At 52.0% G+C, this 17,814-nt stretch overlaps 1 protein-coding gene across 1 annotated transcript in view; it reads right to left on the bottom strand.

Annotated features, from left to right (window-relative positions):
• Positions 1–17,814, bottom strand: part of LOC116956337 (ephrin-B2-like) — a 159,312-nt gene that overhangs the window by 131,362 nt on the left and 10,136 nt on the right. The window contains exon 3 of the mRNA XM_076054120.1: positions 3,419–3,606. Within this exon, the coding sequence (XP_075910235.1) occupies positions 3,419–3,585 (167 nt within the window). The 5' untranslated portion in view covers positions 3,586–3,606. The remainder of the gene's footprint in view (positions 1–3,418; positions 3,607–17,814) is intronic.

Here is a 17,814-nt window from a genome sequence, read left to right as displayed (position 1 = left end):
ATCTACAGAACGTGAAGAACCAGTGGCATCTACATCTACAGAGCATGAAGAACCAGTGGCATCTACATCTACAAAACATGAAGAACCAGTGGCATCTACATCTACAGAACGTGAAGAACCAGTTGCATCTACATCTACAGAACATTAAGAACCAGTGGCATCTACATCTACAGAACGTGAAGAACCAGTGGCATCTACATCTACAGAGCATGAAGAACCAGTGGCATCTACATCTGCAGAACGTGAATAACCAGTGGCATCTACATCTACAGAATATTAAGAACCAGTGGCATATACAAAACATGAAAAACCAGTGGCATCTACATCTGCAGAACGTGAAGAACCAGTGGCATCTACATCTACAGAACATTAAGAACCAGTGGCATATACAAAACATGAAAAACCAGTGGCATCTACATCTACAGAACGTGAAGAACCAGTGGCATCTACATCTACAGAGCATGAAGAACCAGTGGCATCTACATCTATAAAACATGAAGAACCAGTGGCATCTACATCTACAGAATGTGAAGAACCAGGGCCATCTACATCAACAGAACATTAAGAACCAGTGGCATCTACATCTACAGAACGTGAAGAACCAGTGGCATCTACATCTACAGAGCATGAAGAACCAGTGGCATCTACATCTACAAAACATGAAGAACCAGTGGCATCTACATCTACAGAACGTGAAGAACCAGTGGCATCTACATCTACAGAACATTAAGAACCAGTGGCATCTACATCTACAGAACGTGAAGAACCAGTGGCATCTACATCTACAGAGCATGAAGAACCAGTGGCATCTACATCTGCAGAACGTGAATAACCAGTGGCATCTACATCTACAGAATATTAAGAACCAGTGGCATATACAAAACATGAAAAACCAGTGGCATCTACATCTGCAGAACGTGAAGAACCAGTGGCATCTACATCTACAGAACATTAAGAACCAGTGGCATATACAAAACATGAAAAACCAGTGGCATCTACATCTACAGAACGTGAAGAACCAGTGGCATCTACATCTACAGAGCATGAAGAACCAGTGGCATCTACATCTATAAAACATGAAGAACCAGTGGCATCTACATCTACAGAATGTGAAGAACCAGGGGCATCTACATCAACAGAACATTAAGAACCAGTGGCATCTACATCTACAGAACGTGAAGAACCAGTGGCATCTACATCTACAGAGCATGAAGAACCAGTGGCATCTACATCTACAAAACATGAAGAACCAGTGGCATCTACATCTACAGAACGTGAAGAACCAGTGGCATCTACAGAACATTAAGAACCAGTGGCATCTACATCTACAGAACGTGAAGAACCAGTGGCATCTACATCTACAGAGCATGAAGAACCAGTGGCATCTACATCTGCAGAACGTGAATAACCAGTGGCATCTACATCTGCAGAACACAAAGAACCAGTGGCATCTACATCTACAAAACATGAAGAACCAGTGGCATCTACATCTACAGAACGTGAAAAACCAGTGGCATCTACATCTACAGAACATTAAGAACCAGTTGCATCTACATCTACAGAACGTGAAGAACCAGTGGTATCTACATCTACAGAGCATGAAGAACCAGTGGCATCTGCATCTACATCTACAAAACATTAAGAACCAGTGGCATCTACATCTGCAGAACGTGAAGAACCAGTGGCATCTTCATCTACAGAACATTAAGAACCAGTGGCATCTACATCTACAGAATGTGAAGAACCAGTGGCATCTACATCTACAGAACATTAAGAACCAGTGGCATCTACATCTGAAAAACGTGAATAACCAGTGGCATCTACATCTGCAGAACACAAAGAACCAGTGGCATCTACATCTATAAAACATGAAAAACCAGTGGCATCTACATCTACAGAACGTGAAGAAAACTGTGGCATCTACATCTACACAGCATGAAGAACCAGTGGAATCTACATCTACAGAACATTAAGAACCAGTGACATCTACATCTACCGAACATTAAGAACCAGTGACATCTACATCTACCGAACATTAAGAACCAGTAGCATCTACATCTACAGAACATGAAGAACCAGTGCATCTATATCTGCAGAACGTGAATAACCAGTGGCATCTAAATCTACAGAACATAAAGAACCAGTGGCAACTACATCTACAGAACATGAAGAACCAGTGGCAACTACATCAACAGAACATGAAGAACCAGTGGCATCTACAGAACATGAAGAACCAGTGGCATCTACATCTACAGAACGTGAAGAACCAGTGGCATCTACATCTACAGAGCATGAAGAACCAGTGGCATCTACATCTGCTGAACGTGAATAACCAGTGGCATCTACATCTGCAGAACACAAAGAACCAGTGGCATCTACATCTACAAAACATGAAGAACCAGTGGCATCTACATCTACAGAACGTGAAAAACCAGTGGCATCTACATCTACAGAACATTAAGAACCAGTTGCATCTACATCTACAGAACGTGAAGAACCAGTGGCATCTACATCTACAGAGCATGAAGAACCAGTGGCATCTACATCTACAAAACATTAAGAACCAGTGGCATCTACATCTGCAGAACGTGAAGAACCAGTGGCATCTACATCTACAGAACATTAAGAACCAGTGGCATCTACATCTACAGAACGTGAAGAACCAGTGGCATCTACATCTACAGAACATTAAGAACCAGTGGCATCTACATCTGGAGAACGTGAATAACCAGTGGCATCTACATCTGCAGAACACAAAGAACCAGTGGCATCTACATCTACAAAACATGAAGAACCAGTGGCATCTACATCTACAGAACGTGAAGAAAACTGTGGCATCTACATCTACAGAGCATGAAGAACCAGTGGAATCTACATCTACAGAACATTAAGAACCAGTGACATGTACATCCACCGAACATTAAGAACCAGTGGCATCTACATCTACAGAACATGAAGAACCGGTGCATCTATATCTGCAGAACGTGAATAACCAGTGGCATCTAAATCTACAGAACATAAAGAACCAGTGGCAACTACATCTACAGAACATGAAGAACCAGTGGCAACTACATCAACAGAACATGAAGAACCAGTGGCATCTACAGAACGTGAAGAACCAGTGGCATCTACATCTGCAGAACGTGAAGAATCAGTGGCATCTACATCTTCAGAACATAAAGAGCCAGTGACATCTACAGAACGTGAAGAACCAGTGGCATCTACATCTACAGAACTAGCGGCATCTACAGGAGATTGTACAACTTTTAAAGCCATTCCCCATGTTTAATGTACATATCGTACCAACATCTTTGGAATGGACAGGGAGTAAAGTTTGGAGAGGAGTCCCCGCAGGTTGGTTTTAGATCAGAGAGCGTGCCGGGGGGAGAGATGGGGGGGGGGGGGTGCCAACACTCACTGTGGATTTGAGGCGTTCCAGTAAATGGGCCCCACGGCTGCCGACGTTCCGCTGGGCAGCAGCAGCAGCAATAGGGAGGGCAGCGACAGCAACAGCAACAGCAGGCAGGGCAGCGGCGCGGGGGACAGCAAACGCGGCTGGTGCAGCAGCGGTCGGCCGCGTGACATCTCCCGGCCTCGCGCCGCTGGCTGCACGGGGCGGGGGAGGGGGCGGGGGAGGGGCCGGGGGAGGGGGCGTGGGTGCACAGGGGAGTAAGGGGGCAAGTGAGTCATTCGTCGAGTCATTCATCGACTCATTCACTGAGCCATTTCCCCCAGAGTCATTCATCGACTCACCCATCGAGTCACTCACCAAGCAATTCCCCCGAGTCATTCACAGAGTCATTCACCGAGTCATTCATTCGTTCGCTGGAAGAACGACTGGAGACCCATGCCACCGAACCACCCACCATTTATCCCCCCCCCCCCCCCCCCGAGTCCACCATTCACCGAGTCATTCCCAGCGAGGCAACAGCGACTCGCTCGCTCGCTCCACTGAAGAGCGACTCCAACGCGCTTTGAGCTGTACCCGCTCAGCACGGGCATCCCCAACCCGGTCGCCAACCCCCCTAGCCCCCCCGTAGCCCTCCCCCAGCCCCCCCCCCCCCCACGCCAGCCCCCGCCCTCCATCGCTTCGTAACTCACAGAGGCACCGAATCGTTCACTCGCTCGATGACCCCAGACTCGCCCATTCCCCCCCTCCTCCGCCCGACCCCCATCAGTGACTCCACCAACTCGCTCAGCGGCGTGGACGGTTCATCCCGGCTCGTGCTCAATCCAGTCACTGCCCCCCACCCCCCCCCCCCCCGACCGCTCTCGCTCACTCTCGCTCAGCGCTCTTAGCCCAGTGGAAATGCCTCACCTTTAACTGCGCCCTTTTGGTTCTGAATCGTTAAAAAAATCGTACGTATATATTGTTATTTTGTTGTTTCTCTTCAACGTGACTTTACCGAAAAAACTAAGAATATGAATTACTGCAGTCACGAAAGCTTTAAATCAAAACTACGTAGGGTTTACATTATGAGACCTCCTTTGCCAGAAACAAGATATAGGAATAGGTTTTACCCTATTCTTAGTTTTTTCGGTAAAGTCACGTTGAAGAGAAACAACAAAATAAGAAAATATATATAAAACAATAAAAAAATTCTCACGACGTTTCGACCATAACTCAAATTATTTTGTTGTTTCTCTTCAACGTGACTTTACCGAACAAACTAAGAATATGAATTACTGCAGTCACGAAAGCTTTAAATCAAAGGTTTTACCCTTTTAACTGGCACAAAAACTGACACCTTTATTCAAGGCATCATGTTTTTTGTGCCAGTTAAAAGGGTCAAACCTATTCCTATAACTACGTAGGGGTTCATGAAACAAAGCAAGTTGCAAACGTGCGTTGCACGTGGCTTCATTGTGCGTTTTCGATTACTTACCTTCTAAACAAAACATCCGGCCGTGTCTTGCTGCCTACCCCCAGCAAGGGCACATCTCGTGCCCCCAGGGTGTGGCGTGATGCACCCACGGGTTAGGAACCCCTGGTTGAGAGCATGTTGGTCTGCACGTCGTACGCAGCCAACCGTGCTAACCGGAGGTGCATTCTGTGACGATGATGAGCCCACTTCGTTGAGCTACCCATTGTGATGGCCAGAGTCGCTTCTGAGAGAGAGCTACACGGCCGCTCAGCGGGACTCTTACACCTGGTGAAAATTTTTTTAAAAAATAGTTAAACCAGTGGTTTCTTAACCGTTCCTGCAGCCTTGCAAACCCCCCTTTGGTTCTGAATCGTTCAAAAGAAATGTAATAATGTTAATAGACACACTGGGGGGGGGGGGGGGGTTGTTGAAACAAAGTTGGAGTTACCCTGTGTTTTCAATATAATTTTACCTTCATAATAATAAATGTGGCCTAGTCCCGCTACCCCCCCCCCCCCCCCCAGAAAGGGCATCTCGCACACCTGGAGCGTGCAGTGTGATGCACCCCCAGGTTAAGAAGGACCGCTGCTCTAAAATACAACTATAGATTTTGTTGTTTTACTTTACCAGGTACAAATGTAAAACCCCCACGACGCCAGCCATCGCTTCCTTCCTCCTGCCAGGCCGCTCAGCTAGTCACACCGGCTGGCATCTGATGACGACGACGTTGTTGTTGTTATTGTTGTTATTGTTGTTGTTGCTGTTGTTGTTATTGTTGCTGCTGTTGTTGTTATTGTTGTTGTTGTTATTATTGTTGTTGTTGCTGCTGCTGTTGTTGTTATTGTTGTTGTTATTGTTGTTGTTATTGTTGTTGTTGTTATTGTTGTTGTTGCTGTTGTTGTTATTGTTGCTGCTGTTGTTGTTATTGTTGTTGTTATTATTGTTGTTGTTGCTGCTGCTGTTGTTGTTATTGTTGTTGTTATTGTTGTTATTGTTGTTGTTATTGTTGCTGCTGTTATTGTTGTTGTTATTGTTGTTATTGTTGTTGTTATTGTTGTTGTTATTGTTGCTGCTGCTGTTGTTATTGTTGCTGCTGTTATTGTTATTCTTAGTTTTTTCGGTAAAGTCACGTTGAAGAGAAACAACAAAATAATAAAATATATATAAAACAATAAAAAAATTCTCACGACGTTTCGACCATAACTCAAACGGTCATCTTCAGGTGTGTTGGTTTGCATATTGTTATTGCTGTCGTTATTGTTGTTATTGTTGAGAGATGAGAATTTTGAAATGATTAAACAAACTATTTTTGTTTATTTCACCAGAAAAGGAAGGCCACCCTGAGCAGCTCTTTTGCAGAAGCGACCCTGGCTGTCACAATCACAATGACAGCTCAAACCAAGTGGTGCTCATCATCATCATCACACGAAAATGTCTAGCAGCAGGCAAACACTCCAAACGCGTGGATAAATGCACGCGACCGCGGGGAGAGAGACACCGCAAACTATAAATATACAGCAGCAGCAGGCGTCAGGGTCAAGATCGAACCCACGACCTCCTGCATACCAGGCGAGGTAGTTAACATCTCCTAGCCACTGTGATGATGATGAGAGAGAGACACGCAAACTCCAAATATACAGCAGCAGCAGGCGTCATTGTCGGGATCGAACCCACGACCTCCTGCACACCAGGCGAGGTAGTCAACATCTCCTAGCCACTGTGATGATGATGATGATGAGAGAGAGAGACACGCAAACTACAAATATACAGCAGCAGCAGCAGGCGTCAGGGTCGGGATCGAACCCACGACCTCCTGCACACCGGGCGAGGTAGTCAACATCTCCTAGCCACCGTGGTGGTGGCCACTCGCACGCCACCGGCGGCGAGAGTTCCGTTCTCCGCCACCGATGCGAGCCTAGGCCGCGGCCGGGCGACGCACGGGTTGGCGGTGATCGTGGCGCCCTCACCACTGCGCCACCGCTCCTTTTGACGAACGGCAAAAAGGAAGGACGCCGTGGTAGGCGCCGTGCTGCTAGCGAGCGCCTATCAAGCAAGTCCGGCACGCACGCACGGCCGCCTTTGTCTCTCCAAACGCGTGCGCGGAGGCGCAGGACTGATTGAGATATTCGCCACTGCTGGCTGCGAGCGGAAAACCCGGGTTCGTTGCGCGGTGCGCTAACCACTGCGCCACCGCTCGCCCACACGCCAGCACAGTCCGACTCTCGCACGCGCGCAGAGACAAAGATCCCCCGTGTAGCCTGCACACGCTGTTGGGGCAAGTGCTGTTAGCGAGCAGCACCTACGAAGGCCGGCACGGTGGCACACGACGTGGGGGGGGGGGGGGGGAGTGGAGTTGGGGGGGGGGGGCAGCACCACGCACGGCCGCCTTTGTCTCCCCAGTGGTAGTGTTTACACACCGCATCAGGTACAGTACCCATTCGGGGCCGAGTCAACCTAGGGGAGGCCCGGGACCGGTTCAGATAATCGTCACCGTGTTGTTGTTGGCCGTGAGCGGGAATCGAACTCGGGTCACCAGCAGCGTAGCGCTAACCGCTGCACCACCGCTCCCCCACTCATCAGCACACAAAGACAAAGATCCCCCGTGTAGCCGCAACATACCGTTTGGGCAAGTGCACGCGCACACACGCACCGGGCTATTTAATTGAGGCCGAGTCGACCACATTTACACCACAGGGGAGACCCCGGGAACCGGTTCAATTATTTGCCACTGGTGTTGTCCGTGAGCGGGAATCGAAATTAGATCACTAAATCACTACCCGCTGCTCCGCGCGGTGCACAGACACATCCGCTAACACTCGGTCAACAACAACAACAGCCGCCATTCATCAACAATTAAGGGTGGAGGTGTCACCACGATGGTTGCGCCAGGCTAGGTGTACCTTTGAGGCCGTCACGTGCAGTGTGGAAGGGTCTCGCTGCTGGGGCAGGAGGTCACGGCACAGACCCAGGTGCCATAGGGTTGACTGCCGTGCCAGGCTAGGTGCAGGAGGTCACGGGACAGGCCCAGGTGGTGCCATGGGTTGACTGCCGTGCCAGGCTAGGTGCAGGAGGTCACGGGACAGACCCAGGTGGTGCCATGGGTTGACTGCCGTGCCAGGCTAGGTGCAAAGGTCACGGGACAGGCCCAGGTGGTGACATGGGTTGACTGCCGTGCCAGGCTAGGTGCAGGAGGTCACGGGACAGGCCCAGGTGGTGTCATAGGGTTGACTGCCGTGCCAGGCTAGGTGCAGGAGATCACGGGACAGACCCAGGTGCCATGGGTTGACTGCCGTGCCAGGCTAGGTGCAGGAGGTCACGGGACAGACCCAGGTGCCATGGGGTTGACTGCCGTGCCAGGCTAGGTGCAGGAGGTCACGGGACAGATCCAGGTGCCAGGGGTTGACTGCCGTGCCAGGCTAGGTGCAGGAGATCACGGGACAGACCCAGGTGCCATGGGTTGACTGCCGTGCCGTGCCAGGCCAGGTGCAGGAGGTCACGGGACAGACCCAGGTGCCATGGGTTTACTGCCGTGCCAGGCTAGGTGCAGGAGGTCACGGGACAGACCCAGGTGCCATGGGTTGACTGCTGTGCCAGGCTAGGTGCAGGAGGTCACGGGACAGACCCAGGTGCCATGGGTTTACTGCCGTTCCAGGCTAGGTGCAGGAGGTCACGGGACAGACCCAGGTGCCATGGGTTTACTGCCGTGCCAGGCTAGGTGCAGGAGGTCACGGGACAGACCCAGGTGCCATGGGTTGACTGCCGTGCCAGGCTAGGTGCAGGAGGTCACGGGACAGACCCAGGTGCCATGGAGTTGACTGCCGTGCCAGGCTCGGTGCAGGAGGTCACGGGACAGACCCAGGTGCCATGGGGTTGACTGCCGTGCCAGGCTAGGTGCAGGAGGTCACGGGACAGACCCAGGTGCCAGAGATGACCGCCAGATGCTCCCCACTGTGCCACATCGCTGTGTGTTATCCGCCCCGGCACTCCGCTCGTTCTTGCGAGCGTCGCTCCTCCGCCCTCCACCGTTGTTGCTTGGAGTTGGCGACTGCATCAAACAGCCCTGTGGCCGCAAAGTGCACCTAGCCTGGCACTGCCGAGTTGCACACGTCACACGACCATCGCCCATGGAGGCCGGATCTCGCCACCGCAGGGCACCGCTCATCGGCAAGCGACACCTCCGCTGCCAAACGCGGGAGGTGGCGGCGGTGATCGTACCCTACTCACGTTCCCGGAACTCCTCCAACCCCGTCCTTGCCACCACCCCGTTACCCACGGGGGCGGAGTGTCCGTTGGCGCAAAGTGTCCGAGGCACGCGTTTATCTTTGGCGGTGCCCAGCCCTCGTCGGTGGGAGAGGCTGCAGCCCGCTCTGTCGGCAGCCAGACCGCTACCGTCTAGACTTCTGTGGAATACAGGAAGGGGGCGGGGACTGGTTACGGCCGCAGTCGTTACGACGGATGGACAAGTCCTCCACTCAGGGCAGGATAATATCAAAACAACCGGGAGTGGATCTTCTCCTGAATATCATTATTAAGGGGACGTGGGAGCGTGGAGGCGAGGTGTGGGAGTCCCAGGCTGCTGTGGGCTTGCCTCCTTATCAACAGGACATGAGGAATTGTGGTGGCGGTGGCTTACACCCCCACCGAAGATGAGTATCAGTGGGGGAGAAGCGGGAAGAGGCTGATGGGGGGTCAGCTGCATTCTGTGATCTCCTGTCCCGGGCGCTGGCTAACATGGCCCCCTTGGGATAGAGTCATCCTGTTGGGTGACTTTAATGCCCGGGTGGGCTACGATGCAGACACCAGGTCTGCGGTGATTGGAAGGCATGGACCAGATCAGCTCAATGATAACGGTAGCAGGAGGAGGCCGCTAGACTGCTGTGCATCCCCCTTAGGCGTGGATCCACCAACCACGCCGTTCCGGCATCGGCGCATCATTCACAAAACATCACGGATGTCTGCCGGGGTCCAAGTTAACAAACATCAGCTGGACTACGTCGCGACGGAAGGACGGATGCTGGCCCATGTCTTCGACGCCAAGAACCTTCCGCGGAGCTCAAGTGCCCACCGACCATCGGCCCCCGTGATCTGTGATCTGTGAGATGCCACTGGCATATTCTTCCACTGCGGTGGTGGGAATCCACCTTGGGACCCCACTCAAAACTCCAGAACAGCCTCGTCCCGCGCTAGCCGATGGCATGCTGCGAGAATGTCGCCATCCGCTTCAAGCTCGGCGTTGGCATCGTCTCCCTGCCTGCCCCCGCCTCCTCCTCCTGAAGCCGAGGAGAAATGGACGAGGTTCAGGACCGTGGCTTAATGCAGCTGCTACGGCTGCGTTTGGGTTAAGCCGGGCCCAGACGGCCTCCCCAGAGACCGACCCTCCCTGGCTGACGAAGCGAGGCGTTCCGGATGGCCGAGAGAGAGCGGCAGGCTCCCGGGCTCCCGCCGTCCACGGCGTCCCGCGTCCGAGAACGAGGGGAGGAATTGTTTTCCCCCGCAGCTCCTTTCGCTCGGGAGGGGTCGGGGAAAGGCCGCGGCTGCCGCTGGGCGAGTGGTTGGTTGCGGGGTTTTTGCCGACGAGGTGGAAACTGCCTCCGTTGACCCCGCGCTCACAAATCGCCCTTTAAATCCATCGCACACACACACACTAACAAAAAAACTACTTTCAGTGCCACAACTGTTACCATCCTTAAGGGAAGAAAGCCAATCCAATCTCTGACTCCCCAACCCCCCCCCCCCCCGCCAAGATGACTCCATCTTGCCGCATGATGTTGCCAAGGGGCTAAGATGTGGTTTGACCCGGCGAGGGCAGCCGGTTCCTCAAATGTTGGAGGAAGTAGCCAACCCCCTGCGAGTGAGTAGCTGGCCGGCTGATGTCACCACTTGCCGAGGAAAGTGCGGCGAATGATCCGGAGCCTTAGACCAGGCAAAGCACCGGGAAGATTTGACCTCTCGAGTGAACTGGGGAGCGAGGGTGGCGATTGTGTGAGTGGGTGGGCGAGTGGGTGGGCGAGTGGGTGGGCGAGTGGGTGGGCGAGTGGGTGGGCGAGTGGGTGGGCGAGTGGGTGGGTGGGCGAGTGAGTGGGCGAGTGAGTGGGCAGGTGAGCTAACTTCTGAAGAAGGGTGGCGATTTGGTGAGTGGGTGGGTGGGTGATTAGGTGAGTGATTAGGTCAGTGAGTCGGTGAGTGAATAAGTGAGTGGGTGAGTGAATAAGTGAGTGGGTGAGTGGGTGGGTGAGTGAGTGGCTGAGCGAACCTCTGAGGTAGGGTGGCGATTGTGCGAGTGGATGGACGAGTGGGTGAGTGAGTGGGTGGATGAGTGGGTTGATGAGTGGATGGGTGAGTGGGTGGGTGAGTGGCTGAGTGAGTGGGTGAGTGGCTGAATGAGTGGGTGAGTGGATGCGTGAATGGGTCGGTGAGTGGCTGAGTGAGTGGGCGAGTGGGTGAGTGGTTGAGTGAGAGGCTGAGTGGGTAGATGAGTGGGTGGGTGGGTGGTTGAGCGAGGGAGTGTGCATTCTGCCCTACATGACATCATCATCAACTGCCCAAGCCCACGCGAAAAAAGACCACTAAGACAAAGATTCCCCATAAAGCCTTTGAACAGTGTTGGAGACAAGTCGGGACAGGTTATACCACATTCAGCATCAGCCATGATCAATCCACTGTTGAATGACAGGCTCCCTAAGCCTCCACCATTTCTCACATATATAACTGAATACATGTCCAGCATACATACGTACAAACACAAACGTACACACGTAGCGGCGACATTACCACGGCGCGTGTGCCAGGCTAGGTGCACGTTAAGGCCACGTGAAGTGTCGAACGGCCACGGGCAGAAGTGTCACGGGACAGACCCAGGTGGTGTCATGGGTTTCCTGCTGTGCCAGGCTAGGTGCAGGAGGAGGTCAGGGAACAGACCCAGGTGGTGTGCCATGGGTCGATTGACTGAGATCAGTGGCCGATACACCACCTGTGCCCCTTACTGTGGCAGTTGGCATCATCACCACCACCACCATAGCCACCGTGCCATGGGTTGACTGCTGAGCCAGGCTAGGTGCAGGAAGTCACGGGACAGACCCTGGTGCCATGGTTTGACTGAGACGGCTGTCAGATGCACCACGTGTGCTCCCCACGGTTCAACCTCGTTGCAATTTATCCGACCTGCGCTCCGCTCGTTGTTGTGAGCGTCGCTCCTCTGCCCTCCGTTGCTTCCACATGTACACAAAGACAAAGATCCCCCGTATAGCCTCAACAAACTGTTGGGGCAGTAGTGCTGTAGCGAGCACCTATGAAGGCCGGCAGCACGATACACGAGGGGGTGGGTGGTCAGCCCTAGGCCCGGCCACCTTTGTCTCCCAAGTGGCGATATTTTTACGCAGCGCACCAGGTACTCATTTGAGGCTGAGCCGACCTAGGGGAGGCTCAGGACCGGTTCAGATAATCGTCACTGGTGTTGCTGTGAGCGGGAATCGAACTCGGGTAGCCCGGATCGCAGTGTGGCGTAGCGCTAACCGCTGCACCACTGCTCCCCACTCATTTGAGTCGACGTCATACACTCACTAGAAACACACACACTCACTAGAAAAACACACACACACACACTAGATACACACACACACACTAGATACACACTCACTAGAAACACACACACTCACTAGAAAAACACACACACTAGATACACACACACACACACACTAGATACACACTCACTAGATACACACACACTCACTAGATACACACACTCACTAGAAACACACACACTCACTAGATACACACACTCACTAGAAACACACACACTCACTAGACACACACAATAGATACACACACACTCACTAGATACACACTCACTAGATACACACACACTAGATACACACACACTCACTAGATACACACACACTCACTAGATACACACACACTCACTAGATACACACACACTCACTAGATACACACACACACTAGACACACACACTAGATACACACACTAGATACACACACACTCACTAGATACACACACACTAGATACACACACACTCACTAGATACACACACACTCACTAGACACACTCACTAGATGCACACACACTCACTAGATACACACACACTCACTAGAAAAACACACACTCACTAGAAAAACACACACTCACTAGAAAAACACACACACACTAGACACACTAGATACACACACACTCACTAGAAACACCACACTCACTAGACACACACACACACACTAGATACACACACACACTCTAGATACACACACACTCACTAGAAACACACACACTAGATACACACACACTCACTAGAAACACACACACTCACTAGAAACACACACACTCACTAGATACACACACACACACACTAGATACACACTCACTAGATACACACACACACACTAGATACACACTCACTAGATACACACACACACACTAGATACACACACACTAGATACACACACACTCACTAGATACACACACACTCACTAGATACACACACACACACACTAGATACACACACACACACACTAGAAATACACACACTCACACTAGATACACACACACACTAGATACACACACACACTAGATACACACACACTAGATACACACACACACACTAGATACACACACTAGAAACACACACACTCACTAGATACACACACACTCACTAGATACACACACACTAGATACACACACTAGATACACACACACTCACTAGAAACACACACACACTCACTAGATACACACACACTAGATACACACACACACTAGATACACACACACACTAGATACACACACACACACTAGATACACACACTCACTAGATACACACACACTCACTAGATACACACACACTAGATACACACACACACTAGATACACACACTCACTAGATACACACACACTCACTAGATACACACACACTCACTAGATACACACTCACTAGATACACACTCACTAGATACACACTCACTAGATACACACACACTAGATACACACTCACTAGATACACACAACAACCGCCATTCGCCACTAAGTGGCGGTGACGTCACCACAACGCTTGTGCCAGGCCATGTGCACCTTGAAGCCACGTGAATTGTCGATCGCCCGCTGGCACGAGGTTACGGGGCAGACCCAAGTGCCACGGGTCGACTGACTGAGATGACTGAGATGACTGGCTGATGCACCACCTATGCCCCCCTACTGTGCCAACCTGCTGTGCTTTAGCCACCCGGCGCTCCGCTCGTTGTTGTGAGCGTCGCTCCTCTGCCCTCCGTTGTTGTTGGAGGGCGACTGCCTCCAACTGCCCAGTAGCGTCCTTCACGAGCCTCCTCCACAGAGGCCGATCTTGACACCGCTGGTACCAGTCATGGGCAAGTCCACTCAGCTCCACGTCCTGTACCACATCACTCCATCTCTTCTCTAGCCCGTGCCGCGCCCGTTTAGCCCCCTCGATCCGGCCGAACAAAAGCTGTTTCGGCATGCGGTGGCTGGGCATGCGCGCTACATAACCCAGCCAACGCAGCCTTGCCTGCCGGAGGAGCTCACCAATGGCACCTTGCCCAGATCTTTCTAAGATTTTTGAGCTCCTCACACAATCCAACCTGGTTAAACCCAGGATGGATCGTAGGCAGGCTAGCCTACATGTTTCTAACCGGCGAAGATGTTCCATTAGAGGGCTCCACGTTTCGCAAGCGTAGAGAAGGGAGGAAATGACCGTGGCCGAGAAGACCTGAAGCTTAGTGCGGAGCGACAGACCAGGTAGCTTCCACACAGCGTTACGCAACCGATGAAAAGATATTGCTGCTCGACTGATTCGGAGTGAGACCTCTGCTGTTAAACTGGAGCCGGTCATAAGCACACTGCCCAGGTATGGGAAACTCCACTTTCTCCACAACTGCCCCATCACCGATTGGGAGTTGTGGGGGTGGAGTGTCCAATGGTACAAAATACCCAGGCAGGTGCATAGTTTTGGTGGGGCTGATGGTAAGGGCCCATCTCTTAGTGGCACGCTCCAGTCTCAGCAGCAGCGTCTCCAACTCCTCCTCTTAATGAGCAGCTATTACCAAATAATTGGCATACATAACGTGGTTGAGCAATAGGGAGCCATCCCTTCACCGCACCCGGGCATCAATCAGCCTCCCATTATATCTGTACCAGATGGAGATTCCCCCGGTACAGCTTTTGAAGGCTTTACGAACTACGTGGTCAAAATAGATGTTAAATAATGTGGGAGCCAGAGGACATCCCTGTCGCACCCCAAGGTGTACAGGGAATGGCTCTGACTCCCAGCCACGTAGTTTTACCCGGGCCCACTCACCATCATGAAGGTCCTTAATGATCGTGAGCTGAGGGTCAGGGACTCCAAAAGCACGAAGAACAACTCAGAGCCCAGGCCTACTGATTGTACATAGGCCTTGACCAGGTCAATAAAGCAGAGATGTAGGTCTTGCTGGAATTCCCTACACCTCTGCTGTAGCAGACTGACAGAAAATATGGCATCTGTGCAGGACCGCCCTTTCCTGAAACTGCATTGGGGCTCCACAAGCCTCTCCTCAGCGTGCCTGGTGAGGCGATGTTGAATAATCCTTGCCAGGACCTTTCCCGGCACACTGAGGAGTGAGATGCCCTTGTAGTTGTTACAGTCTGTGCGGTCCCCCTTCTTAAAGAGGGGGAGCACCAGGGCATCCTTCCAATCCTGCGGAACCCGTCCAGTGGTCCAGACTTGTTATGATGTCATATAGGGCAGTCTGTGCACAAACACCACCCTTCCTCAGCATTTCGCTTGGGAGATCATCTCTGCCCGGTGCCTTTCCTGTTCTCAGACTCCAGATTGCCTCCAGTACTTTCTCAACAGATGGCACCTCAGCCAGCCACTCACAGGGGGTGACTTCTTCCAATATTTGAGGCACCGCAGCCTCAGCAGGGTCAACCCACTTTGTGCCACGATGTTTTCCTGGCTGAGGGATTTCCCCTCCCCCAGGACCTCACAGAAATGCTCAGCAAATCTGCAAACCTGTTCCTGGGGGTCGGAGAATGGATCACCGTTTTTTCCCCTAATGATGGTAATAGGTGTGGCGCTGCAGGTTACTTTTTTGATGGAGTTAAATAGAGATTTGTGATCGCCGGCCACTAAGGCAGACTCCATCTCCTCAGCAACCCGCGACCACCACCCATACTTGCAGCGCCTCACGGCTCTCCGAACCTCCGAGCGAAGGCTGCGGTAAGCCTCCTCATTCTCTGACGTGGGATTCTGTAGTCGATAAAAGTGGGCCTGTCGCTTTTTCTCAAACATCCTGAACGCCTCCTCTGTCAGCCAGGGTCTCTGTGGAGGTCTGGACCGCATACCCAAAGCAGCCATTGAAGCTGCATGAGTCTCAGTCCTAAACCTCGCCCATCTACCCTCGACATTAGGAGCAGTGGGGGACGATGCCAACCCCAGCCGCAAGTAATGATGAAATTCTCGCTTGCAACTTTCATCAGATAACTGAGACCAGGCCACTTTAGGTTGGAATGGGGTCCTGGGTGTACACCCACCACCGGAGTGGAAGAATTGCAGGCGCATCTTACAGATGACTAGTCGATGGTCAGAGGGCAGATCAGCTCCACGGTAGGTCCTGGTGTCAAGGACATGGTCTCGCATCCACTGGTCCATCACTATGTAGTCCAGCAGATGTTCTTGCTTGGACCCGGCATGCATCCGATGCCGGAACAGCGTGTTGGTAATTACAAGCGTGTTGGTAATTACAAGCCCATGGGCTGCACAAAAATCTAGCAGCCTTCTACCGTTGTTATTGAGCTGATCTGGCCCATGCCCTCCAATCACTCCAGACCAGGTGCCAGCATCATGACCAACTTGGGCATTGAAGTCACCCAACAAGATGACTCTATCCCGAGGGGCCACTTAAGCCAGCACCTGTAACAGGAGGTCATAGAAGGCATCTGACTCATCGGCTTTACCTGCATCCCTCCACGGATGTTCGTCTTCGGTGGGGGCATAAGTAACCACGACCACCACTCCTCGCCTACGGTTGATGGGAAGGCGAGCCCAAAGTGGCCTGGGGCTTACAGCTTCCCACACCTCACCGCCACACTCATACGCCCCCTTCATTCTTTTGTTCAAAAGAAGCGCCACACCCTGTTGGTTGGCAGTCTGCTGCCCTGAGTCGAGGACTGTCCACCCCTCATGGTGGCAGGAGCCAGAACTGGTCCACCGGACCTCCTGAATGCCACAGAGATCCAGGCGGTACCGGTCCAGCTCCTGACAGAGGAGTGGCAGCCTCTCCTCCGCAGTGAGCGCTCGAACATTCCACGTGGCCACACGAAGTGGCTTTTCGTTGTTTCTGGAGGAGCCCTGAGGGTAGAGATTCAATCTCCTGGCTCCGCCAAATGGGGTTTGGCCAGGAGACGTCATAGAGGCCTGTCGCCCCAGGGCCTCCGGCACAAGCTTATTAGTTACATTTTTAATTCGTGGTTTCGTGGTAAATCTTTGAAGGTGGAGGGGTTACCAGCCCCTCACACCCGTCCAGAGCCCCCATTTAGCCACTGTGGTGGTCACAGATGCCATGAGGAGAGGGGCCAATCGGAATTGGCCCTCCCCCCACAGCACTGTCCACGACAGAATTGCCCGTCTGGCACCGCGAGGAGGTAGGGGGTTGTTTTGCCGTACACACACTCACTAGATACACACACACTCACTAGATACACACACACTCACTAGATACACACACACTCACTAGGTACACACTCAGTAGATACACACACTCACTAGATACACACTCACTAGATACACACACTCACTAGATACACACACTCACCAGATACACACACTCACTAGATACACACTCATTAGATACACACATTCTCACTGCCTATGTCATTGGCAGGCTCGTTCCCTTCCATTCCATTCATTCATTCTTAATTTCCGCTTCCCCAGTCAATGAATTCATTAATAAGT

The sequence above is a fragment of the Petromyzon marinus genome, chromosome 64, assembly GCF_048934315.1.
Source record: "Petromyzon marinus isolate PM22_M1 ecotype Great Lakes invasive population chromosome 64, UKy_Petmar_22M1.pri1.0, whole genome shotgun sequence".
Classification (NCBI taxonomy): domain Eukaryota; kingdom Metazoa; phylum Chordata; class Hyperoartia; order Petromyzontiformes; family Petromyzontidae; genus Petromyzon; species Petromyzon marinus.
Note: the sequence above shows the minus strand (reverse complement) of the source record. Positions and strands in the feature narration are given on the sequence as shown.